This window comes from Cupressus sempervirens, chromosome 5 (assembly GCF_028749045.1).
Source record: "Cupressus sempervirens isolate cs-2001-9-10 chromosome 5, ASM2874904v1, whole genome shotgun sequence".
NCBI classification, from domain to species: Eukaryota; Viridiplantae; Streptophyta; class Pinopsida; order Cupressales; family Cupressaceae; genus Cupressus; species Cupressus sempervirens.
In genome coordinates, this window is record NC_143122.1 from 224,814,468 (window position 1) to 224,826,597 (window position 12,130).

At 39.7% G+C, this 12,130-nt stretch overlaps 1 protein-coding gene across 2 annotated transcripts in view; it reads left to right on the forward strand.

Moving 5' to 3' along the window:
* LOC149555244 (large ribosomal subunit protein mL43-like) overlaps positions 1-12,130 on the forward strand; it is a 99,182-nt gene that overhangs the window by 46,370 nt on the left and 40,682 nt on the right. For both annotated transcript variants that reach the window (XM_089829352.1, XM_089829351.1), the window contains exon 2: positions 1,759-1,859. In XM_089829352.1, the coding sequence (XP_089685478.1) occupies positions 1,780-1,859 (80 nt within the window). In that variant the 5' untranslated portion in view covers positions 1,759-1,779. The remainder of the gene's footprint in view (positions 1-1,758; positions 1,860-12,130) is intronic.

A 12,130-nucleotide genomic window follows, 5' to 3' on the forward strand; every position in this document is an offset into this window, starting at 1 on the left:
GAAAAGTTGTGAACAAGTTTCCTTGTTTTGAACCCTGCACCTTGTTACATTATATGCATCTAAAGCTACTAGGATCATCCTGTGATCGAACTGTTATGTTAATTACAGTTGTGGGTTTTCCCTTTGAAGCTGCACCATTCTCATAGTTTTGGTGAATCACCTTTGTTTCAAGTTAAGTTTATGTTATTTGTTTTCCCTCTTCCCCTTTTCTTACAAAGTTTAAGTTCAGTTTTAATAGGTGATTCAAGGGAAGCTGACCCTTTATACCGGAGGTTGATCCTTAACATAGCACACCCACAAGCCGAGGATCATCCCATGTTTCACTAGATTGATGAAAGTTTCATTTAAACACAAGGGTGCAATCTAGTTGACAACAGTAACATTCTAATACATTGAAATAGATAAATAGAAGCAAAGATTAATAATATTGACATTTGTGATTTGATAATCATCATGATGACACACACACTGGATGTGCAATTTCGAAGAATATAAAATGCTAAAATGCTTAAAAATAATTAGTAACATTGTAAAGTGTTGAAATAGATGTCAACAAAAGGAAAGATTAATAATATTGATATTTGATTGTGATATAAAAATAGAGAGATATTAGGACAAAAGTGCTTTTACTTTTTAAAATATGGTGTTGAGCTTCTCAAAAAAGATTATTTTCAATGAATTGATAAAACTTGAATGCCTGTACACCTTAAGCTTTATTTTTGTTTCTTTTCCTACTATAACTTCATTAGTATTTAATAAGGCAATTTTCGATAACAAAGTAAGGTTGTAATATTTTACTTAATAAGTAGAGAATTACAAGTTTATTAGTATGTTTCTTTAGTTCGCTCAGCTTTTGTCAATCACATATTTACCACTTAAAGCAACCCAGTGCAAGCTATATGATATTTTTGAGAATCCTCTGTAGGAAGTTTCCCAATTTTAAAGGAATTTTTGAAGAATACAAATAGAGATGCAAGATAATTTTATATATAATTCCCTAATGAATTTCCATGACGGGAAGTGTTTCCGATACGGTAGATAAGTGCCAAGGTTGAGGTAAGAGTCTCCTGGTAATGTTATGTTCTAATATTTTTGATTGACAGTTAAATTCTCATGGCAGCATGGCCAGAACAAACATAAAATCATTAAAATATGACTAACATGTTGAATTTCAGTAGTATAATATTGAATCACCAACCTACGCTATTTTAAGATCTGTAGTTGTGGTCCATGGCACATTTGAGGAATTGTGCCTTCTATGCACTAGACAACTATAAAAGGTTTCTTATAAAAAATCTTAACACATAATGGACTGATGGCTCATGATAGAAACAGGGAATGTGCATATGTTGATGATAGTAGTAGTTTGGTCCGAGTCTTTTTGATATACCTTTACAAATGGCAACTGCAACAATGATTAGTGGAATAATTTAAAATGAAAAATTAACTGCTAATGTGTATAAACTAAAAAGCCATTGGGCAAATTTGCAGGCAATTACAAGGCTTTAGGACTCGGGGATCTTGAAGCCTAGGATCAAAAAAAGGCATTTGTTTTATTGCAAGTTTTGGTCCCAATAATGTTATTTTATTCTTCATTTTCCAAATTTATGCGCATCTTTGATCTTATAGGTGTGCTCTAGTGAACTAATGAAGCCTTTACCTGCTTTATTGTCCATCATATGCATTTGTACACCACATTGAATTCACGTAGAAACTTGAATGAATTTTTAATATAGTCCACATCTGATAAATTTTCAGGGTAAAGAAAGTTGTGCAGCTATGGCTCTTAATGGATTATGGCAGCTGAAGAAACTGGTAGTAAGATATTGTGATTGGGGAGGAAGCAGTCGTGGAATGAGGTGTGCATAATCTTGGGATAATGTTTCAAAATTTACTGCTGAATTCTCTTAAAAAATTCTATAGTTGCAATTTGTTGCAATACATGGGACAAAAAGGAATATACTTATGTTTTGCCTCAGAATGAAAGTGGCTACTAAATAGGTTGCAAATTTGTACTTGTGCACCATAAACATACAGGCATTTTCCCAATTATTGTTTGCATCTTGAATGCATTAAAACTACCACTCTTAAGTATGCTTGGGAGAGAGATGAGAAAGTTAATGAGGGCCACTTGCCTTTGATATGCTTAGAATAGTAAAGAATGGCATGCATTACTTTGATGAGTTTAAACATGTCTGAAGGATTGAACATTACTCTTTAAACAACAATTTCAAATTTGCTTTTCAACGCTCTTCCAATTTTCTGTTTTGCATTCAGTATGCACTAAGTCTTTGAAATGGCATTTATTAAAAAATGCTTGTGATTGCAACAAATACGATGCCATTGTTTACTGCATAGATTAATTGATTAACGCACACAGACAATGAACAAGAACAACAGTACTCCTTTAGTCACATATGCCAAGAGATTACATTATGCTTCATAAGATCAGATGATTTACAATGATTGTAGATGGGGTATAAATACTTTCCGCCAAACCTTCCTGAAGGGGTCCGTCGGCTACGTAACAATCCTAATCTACTTGTTGGCTACATAGTTTCTACCGACAACATCATCCCCCCCAAAAAGAAAAAGTCGTCTCCGGACGACAATTACAAAATACTCGAGACAAATTAACACACAAAATATATTAATTGACTAACAACACAAGATAGATCACTTCCACATTCGTCCTGTGCCTGCAACAAACTGGTCTCCAACCCATGATGCATCTATAGCCTTTGCTAACACAATACTGTCTCCTTAGCTGACCTTGATAGCCACCTGTGCTGCTTTCTCTGTTGCCAACTCTTGGGTACCCTGAGCCAAGTGTCATTGTACTTCCTCCAATTGGATGATCAGCTCCTCCCGAGCTCTTTATGCATCCACCAAGACAGCCTCATGTCCAACACTTATTCCAAGTGCCTCCGGTACACAGACACTCCATGCCTATAGCAGCTCCAGGTCTCATCAACTGGTCGTACTTCCCATGACTGATAACTGTAGCGACTGGGGTTTGGGGGCAATGCTCGCGCGGGGTCCTAGGGCAGCGCTTCCCCTCGTCTCCAAGACCAAATTAGCACTCTGAAACTCACACAAAACACCATTTTCGTGATTTTCTTTCGATCCTACATTCTTTCTGGCAACTGCTTGCATTTTCCACCTATTTATGTCTTTCCCTTCCCCTCGGCATCATGCGTTACTCATTCTAAACTATTTCAATCTGTCGTCATTTTTTTTTTTTCTAGTCTGTTGTTGTGCCTCTTTCATCTGCTCTGCCTCTCTACAATGTAGGGTTTCTCCTTTGTCGCTTTTGTTTTCCATGGCAAGGTTCTATCTGGAACCCCAAAAATATCTTTGCCTTACTCTTTCTTTTTCTCCCACGGATATTTGCGAACATTCAACCATTTGCGGATTGGAAAAAAAACAGATCTTTGTTGCAAAACGGAAGTCACTAAATCTGAGACACCGTGTTGGTAGGATGCATGTTTACTCCGCCGGGATAAAAATTTGAACATTCGCGGGAGAGTATAAACTTCAAGCCGCGGCCACAAAGAAGTTTCGTGTGGAAGAGAGGGAGTCTAACGTGGATACAAGGATGGGTCCGTGGGCAGGGAAGATGAAGCGACAAACCGTGGAATGGTGAAGAAGGCAGCTTCGACAGGTACGGTAAATGCATAAAGCAATCTGTGGAAGACGAAATACATTCATGGAAACATGAAAACGTCCGCGGGAAGAAGATCTGTGGGGTAGTAGACAGCATTCGTGGGGGGCAACAAACGTCCGCGGAACGAAGAACATCTGCGATGAAGTAGATAGCATTCGTGGCGGGCAACAAGACTCATCCACGGCCACAAAAATCATCCGCGGAAGACGAAATACAAAGTGCCCGCAGGGGAAATGAAAAATCCGTGGACTCTCTCCACGCAATGACCAACCCGCGGACACAATAACCATCCCGCAGAACAGGTGTCCACGGACACCTTGTCCGCTGTGAAATACTTTACTCTCTCTCTCTCTCTTTTCTTCAACTCAAAAACTCACCAGACTTCGCCATTCTACAACGACGAGGGAGTCGTTCGAACTTGGCCATTTTGCGACGACAGAGTCTTCCTGGCATGGTACATCTTCAACTTCAACATGTTGACTACTTGAGGCACTTCTTGCCCATCCAGGGTCCACAATTTTATAACTCCATTGTCACCTACCTCTCGGATCTGGTATGGCCCGACCCATCTAACCTTAAACTTTCCTAGTTTGATTCCATTCCGTCCGTCATACTTTAGTACCAACTGCCCTGGCTGAAACCTGTTGAGCTTCAAATGTTTATCATGCCACACCTTGCATTTGTTCTGTGTCACCTCTGTGGCCCATTGTGCTTGCAATTTCGTCGGCTGCCATCCCTTGCCGTCAATAACTGTATTCTTGATTTTAGAACCTTCACTCTGTATTGCTAAAGTTTTTATTAAACTTGTTCTCTTTGTTTCCTGTGCAGACCGTACGATGTGTTTTCCCTACTGCCGGCACCCTTCTAATATATTAGTGGTTTGTCGTAACCTTTTCTGTTTGCGCAGTCGTACGGTGGGATCTTTCCTTTTTCTAGGTTTGTACTGTATGTTCTTCCCCTCAAACAGTAACCGCCTTTCCTTCTTCCGCTTTTTTGTATTTCTTCGGACATTCATTTTCCTCTTCTTTCTCACCTTTGTCCACCTTTAACATATTACAGCTTGGAAAGAGTTCGTAGTCCTCTATTTGCCAGTGGTAAAGACTGTTGACAGAATCCAAATCATCATCCGTTGATCCTCCTTCCAACTGTAGGACTCCCTCCTGATCTGGTTCCATACGCTGCCTCCCTTCATGTTTGTCTTCACAATCTGATGACAGAGCTTCTTCCCCGACCATCTGGGTGTGCAAGTCAATGACGAACTTCTGCCCTTTGCTTTCAAGTGATAAAGTGTTTTTCTTCCAGTCATGTTTAACTCTAGCTTGAATAAGCCATCCACGGCCCAGAATGGCGTCGCATCCTTTTCGCTTCAATGGGATCACAACAAAGTCAAGCAGGAACGGTTGTGTGCCAATTGTCATCGGTTGTGCCATCAGGACGTCGAGAGGTTTAATGCCTTGTTGGTCCGCTGTCAACAATTGGAATGTAGGTGGCCACAATGTCGGCTGTCCCAACCTTTTCTAGGTATCCTCGAGTAAGACATTCATGTCGGACCCTCCATCGACAATTGTGTTGGTTAGCACATTTCCCAGAATCCCCATCTCGACGACCGTCGGATGTCGTCCAGATGTGAGTGCTAGCAGCATTGGGTCTTCTCCACCGGTGGCGATTTCCTTCCCTCTTCCTGGTTCTCTTGGTATCTTAGCAGCTGGCACGATATTTGTGAGTGTCGATCGGAGTTGAGGCGTTGTGAGCAACAAATCGCCTATTTTGACGGGTACCTCAGTTTGTTGTATCTGCTGTACTATGTTCTGCTCTGCGCAGTTCCTTGGTGAGGTGCCTGTGGTGTCCTTCAACTGAGATGTCTCCACGTTGTTGCTTTCTCGATTTCCTTCCGTCCTTCCAGCCTCTTCTTTTCTTCCGCGGGGTTGGGGTATAGTTTTGCTTGTTTCCGTGTGATTACCAACACCTCTTCTTCGTCCGTCCCAATGATGATTAGATTTACTCTAGACTTCGGGCACTTGGCATCTTCATGATCGCCGAGTCCACACCATCTGCATAACAATTTCGGTGTGTTCGCCGTTGTACAATCCCGAGCAAAGTGGCCCCACAAATTACATGCTCGGCATTGAACGATCGGCTGTCCGTTCGCATCGTACTGAATTCGACTTCGGCTGCCATTATTAGTGTTATTGTTCGCATTGTTGTTGTTTTGCCCTCTGCTATTATTTCTATATCCACCCGAAGTGGCACCATCAATGTTTGTGTTTCCGTTCCCTCTTGACGTGGAAGTTGTTTGTGTAAGAAGCGCCTGTTGAGGTCCTCTGGCTTTCAAATTAAAGGGACATTCTTTTATGGAATGTCCCATGATCTAGCATATCTTGCAAAATTGGTTCTTTGGACAGGATCCCTTTGTGTGACCTTTCGCCTTACATTCCGTGCACCATAGTTTGCTTCCCTTTGTTTCCTTCTACATGTTTTTAAATTCCTTCATCATACGGATCATGTCCTTCTGCAGGGCGCGAACCTTCTTGCTACTGTTTTCATCGTCACTGCTATCCTCTCCTGAGGACGCGTCGTCATCTGAATCGGAGGAACTATTCTTCTTCTTTTTCATCCTTTGCTCGCTTTCCAAGTTCATTGCTTTGTTGTATGCTTCTGTGTATGACGACGGCGACACAATTTTCATTTTCTTCCGCAATTTCGGGCGTAGGCATGAACCATCTTTTCTGAAGTCCGTCCGTCGGCTTATTTTCCATTTTACCTATCAAGTCATTTAATTTCTTGGTGTAGATGTGGACAGTTTCATTCTTCCCCTGCTTAGTATTGAATATCTCTGCTACAATTTCGTTATCATCGTGTAACAGTTGAAATTCCATGATAAACTCCTTTTTAATGTTGTCCCAATTGTTTAGCTTTTTTGGATTTGTATCAGTAAACCAATCAATTGCGACACCCCGTGGGGTTGCTGGAAATTGCCTCACCCATTCGTTTGCATCTTTTATGCCATTTTCCTTCCAAATCATTTCACATGTTTTACAGTATCGGATGGGATCGGCCGTACCATCGCCATCAAACTTCGACAACTTTTCTTTTGGTCCTGCCATCACTACTGGATTTTGTGCACGGGCGTTGTTCGGTCCTGCAACACTGGTAGTGTTCACTCCCCCACCGTGGCTCTGCACTCCGACATCGGCGGTTTGCACTCCCACACCGGCGGTCTGCACTCCCACACCGGTGGTCTCAACAACTACGAACTTTGGTGAAGAAAGGTCTTTTGAAGTTGTCCCTTCCGGAAGTGTATCTCGGACGAAGAGTTCACTCCATGTTCTTGCTCCCTTGGCACTCCGAGCCGCATCGGTGGTCTGCACTCCCACACCGGCGGTCTCAACAGCTACGAACTTTGGTGAAGAAAGGTCTTTTGAAGTTGTCCCTTTCGGAAGTGTATCCCGGATGAAGAGTTCACTCCATGCTCTTGCTCCCTTGGCACTCTGAGCCGTGCGAGTCGATTCTCTTCCGTCTGGACTCTCTTCCCTCGGCGAATACAAATTCAAAAACTCCTCCCTTGCTTCCTCGACCAATTCCACCCGCTGTCGAGTCTCCTCCAACAATTCTTCCACGCTTCTATGTCCATCGACAATCTTCTGGAACCTCCTTCTGCGTTCAGCTTGCTGTGCCAAAATTAAATTTTCTTGCGTAGTACGTATTCCATCTTTTCCCTTTATCTTATTTCGATGCTTGTTAAGCTGATTTGGCATTAAGCTTCATTCCTCCCTCCTTCCAGGTTCATAGGGCAACGACGCCAAATGTTTACCGCATAGATTAATTGATTAACGCACACAGACAATGAACAAGAACAGTAGTACTCCTTTAGTCATATATGCTAAGAGATTACATTATGCTTCATAAGATCAAATGATTTACAATGATCCCAGATGGGGTATAAATACTTTCCGTCGAACCTTCTCGAAGGGGTCTGTCGGCTACATAACAATCCTAATCTACTCGTTGGCTACACAGTTTCTACTGATGACAGCCATCTCTACGAACATAATGAGACTCAAACTGAGTCATATGTGCACATTTATGCATGTTGAAACTAAAAGCCATTTTGTATTGGAACACATAGATATTACCATATTACAGGAAGCTATGTTTAGATGATTGGCCGCTGTATTATGGCATGGATAATGACCAAGGGAAAATCCCTAACTGTCTTTCCAATGTTAGTGGCTAACATGTTTCTTTGTCCACATGCCAAAACCCTTGGAGCACTATAGTTTTTCACATAGTGCCTTCAAGCTCAGTCTAAACCATGCTACTTCTTGGACAATAAGAGTATGTCTGGTGAGTTCGATCGCTCAAAGATAGTGCAATTACAGATCATGGTCCAATGTTGTACATTGTTCATCCAACAAATAAAAAATAAATCTTTAGATTCCCAGTAGTTCAAACCCGCTCTGATACCGCGTTAACTTTCATGGAGGATCACTACAAATGTACTAAGCACTGCCATGTGGTTGGTATGTGTTTTCCAAAATGCAGATCTCTTATAGCATAATCCATGCAGGGATACGTCCCTTCAATTTGTTAATTAGATAATAAATATAATTATTTATTATTTAAATACACAATAATTAAGGGACATATACATTTGTTAACCAGATAATTAATATAATTATTTATTATTTAAACAGACACACACACAGAGCTATATATATATATATCACACGCACACACACACACACCTAACTCCAGTTTAGTCTCTTGACTTTATCCAACTGAAGCAACTGAACGTTAACTGTTGAGTACTCCAAGAACACTTTTGCATGTCAGTTGATGGATGGGGTATATGAGAGAGCACACAAAATGGTTGTCTTCTAGTATTCTTGACTGTTAGACCCATGTCTTGACTGTTGATGGAGAAACCATGTTGTGGTTCAGTGACAGGGAGTGTTGGGCCCATTTGCCGTTGCACCAAAAGCCATGACTATTAGTGAACATGGAACACCACATAATTAACCACCTGTGGGCAGGGGAGCGCGTCGCATCACCCAACAATCTCCCCCTCGACGCGCATACCAGGTGCTTACGCGGGTCGGGATGGCACCGGGGAGATTTGAACCCATGACTAGGCCAAAACCAGGCTCTGATACCAATTGTTGGGCCCATTTGCCGTTGCACCAAAAGCCATGACTATTAGTGAACATGGAACACCACATAATTAACCACCTGTGGGCAGGGGAGCGCGTCGCATCACCCAACAGGGAGATGGTCTTGTTCTCTATTGGCTGTGATACAATATTGAGTATTCAATGATTGGAAATACATAATGCTGTAAAAAATTGGATTTGAGTTTTATGTAATTTGATCTAGGTCCTTATTTAGAATTTGCTTGATTCTTCAAGAGGGACACAACTGCAGTTGGATAGTGATTCGGTTACTTTCTCGTAGTTACAACTCCATGTTATGTCCTAATTTTGTGGTTTTTATGGGCCAAGACCACACAGACCAAATCACTATCCTCTTACAGTAGACATCATTCCATGGGTGTAACACATGACCTCCTATACGGGAGATGCTACTGCAGAAAGACAAACAAGGAGAAGCAACATTAGTGCAATATAAATATTCAAGCACTATTTCTGAAATTGTACAAAAAGGTTGTACATTTGGAAGAAAGGAATCATCACTTAAAAATCAACTATCAACCACGTTTTGTGGATGAAAACTTAAATGGGCAAGTTCAAATATCCAGGTGGCCATCTTTAAAAGACTAGTTGAGTTTAGGGTAAATGTTAGATTCATTAAGCACAAAATAAAATGGTAAAAAATATGAAAGTGGGCGCTGGCTAGCTCCAAGTAGATTGTGAAGAATTGTACAATGTAACTTAGAAGGATAAGAAGCCATCTATTGAAAGGACGAAAGCGTGCAAATAATGAACAGCTGGGTGGATGCTTTCAGATCCTGTTTGTCCTCGAAGAAACAATTATCCTTCTACTCTGAGAATGAAAAGACTAAAAGCAAAATGTCTAAAGAATGGCTAAAGAGAACATGTCAAGTCTCTCCAGTCTGTTGATTTTTTAATTTAACATGCATGCGATTCATCTAGTCAAATACAAAGGAATGTTCTTAGATCTTTTAAAGAGAGGGATGTCAAAGGACTTGATTAGGAAGTCCAAGGAACCAAGAAGCTCATTGAGTTTAAAGCAAGATGCAAAGATATGTCTTACATAATTTGGCGCTACTATCATACCATGGATCTTGATGATTGCTTCATAGTCCAAAGTTTCTGCTTCAAGACATTCTACTGAGGGGTGTAGATTACGATCACATTGTGAAATGTAGAGAGGAAGTGGCTACGCCATACAACTTGCTAAGGAAGATGCAAAACATTTCTATTGGGGAGCTTCTCTATGAATAGAGGGGAAGGTAAATTGTAAATCTTCTCAACTTTACAAACCATCTGTGAGTTAAACAAAAGATTCTGGCAACCATGAGAGAAGCCAAGTGGAATGCACACAATCTTCTCAAACTTACTGTTTCATGCAATTTTTTGTGTTTTTATAGCTCATTTTGGAACTTCAGCACAAATTTAGTGTGAATGTGCAAAAAGTTCAAGTTATTTCTATTTTGTAATTTACGTAAGTTGTAAAATAAAAATCTTTTATAATGTTAAGTCTAATAAAATGTGGATGGGCATTAATGATTTAGACTTATCTTCCAAGTCATCTCCTACCTGCGATAAGATTGCTATTTTTTATCTTAACGGTATAAAGATAGATGCAAGATAGAAGCTTGATAACTTAGTCAAGTGTTATGATTTATGCAATTGTAAGGAACAGTTGAGGAAGTTTCATTGTAAACTTTTAAAGTAATGGAGAGCTGATTTGAAGGTGTAAATTGTTTGTGTGTATTTGTTTCTACAGTTTGAATTTCAGTAATTGTGTGATTTATTCTATGTTTTCTAACATTAGTAAATTATCATCTAGATTGAAACTTTATACAACCAATATAGAAAAAAGGTGCCATCAATCCCAATAGTGCTACGATCTATATCACTTGCAACTTGGTGGAAGACGTTACAATTTTTATCTATGTTGCAAGAAACAGATCAGCTGTATGTTAGTAAACAGATTTGTCACTGCGCAGTTTCACTGGAAAACAATTTGACCGACCCGATGGGCAGCGGCAAAGCTTACAATATGTGGAAGAATGCTATTAGATTAGGGGTTTTTCTGTTGTGTTTGACATGGTTAGCTCTAATCTATGATAAGTGTTTTTCTGGGGTATGCTTATGACAAAATAGTAGGAAAGACTAGAAGAACTAAAATTGAAATAAAAGAAAGCAAACCCTTGATAGGCTAATATGAGGTCAAATAGATAGTCTTTTTAAGAATAAAAAAGAATTTTAGAATGAGAGGAACAACACAATTATTTAACTCTTGTAAAGGGTACTTTTGATGAGAAGTTGGCAACTAGGGTTTGAAAGAGGTAATATCACTTAACATTAAAAACATACATCAACCTAGGGTTTCTAGACTCGTAGTTTTGAAAACAACTTGTTATCTCATCTTTTGATTGCATTGGGTAAACATAAATATTGTATGAAACTAATTGCATTCTTCACATGACAATATTTAAATGATGGCTGTGTTGGTTCCCAAACCACAGATCCCAAAACCCTAGAGATATACCAAGCCTTATGTTGGGGTTTTACATTGATCTTGGCCAACAAACAGGAAGGATCAACTATTAATCCTCTTCCCCTTCTCTCATGGCTCTGCCAAACCAAGGTGGGTGCACCTATTTCAGACTGAATTCTTCAAATAACTTAGAGCAGATTTAGATCAAATTGAATTTAGAATAATCTCAAAGTGGCATGTGACTTGAAATAACCCCAACTTCTCTTCTTCAATTCATTAAATGCTTTTAAGTGTCCTCTTGAATTTGATGATGTTTGTTTGTTTGTTCAAAATTGTAAAGATTGAAGGCTTATAAAAGACTCTTATCTTCTGAAACAAATACTAGACCAGTCCCTTATCATATTTGGGCAATAGAGTCACATTTTTCCTTGTAAAATCTCATAAGCAACTGTGAGAGACAGTATAGTGTACTTTAAAGTTTAAACACACCATCCACTATTGTATGCTATCAATGTTAAGTGACAAATGTAGTATATAAATTAGTCCAATCGAATTTATTTTCTACTGGACAAAACCAGTTAGGCAGAGCTAACACAGACAACAACTTTGCATGTAATCTCTAATGATCACATGAACATATTGAAAGTAACCTTCCACACAAGTATTTCTTCAATAGTAATTGATTTCCAAAATCAATAATCATAGAGGACCAATTTAAAACAATAAGGTTGCTTACACCTTCTTTATTGCTGTACAAGTCTTGGCATTGAAGGAGAGGAGAAGCATTGTCAAACGCTTAACCTCCCAACCATGGACCTA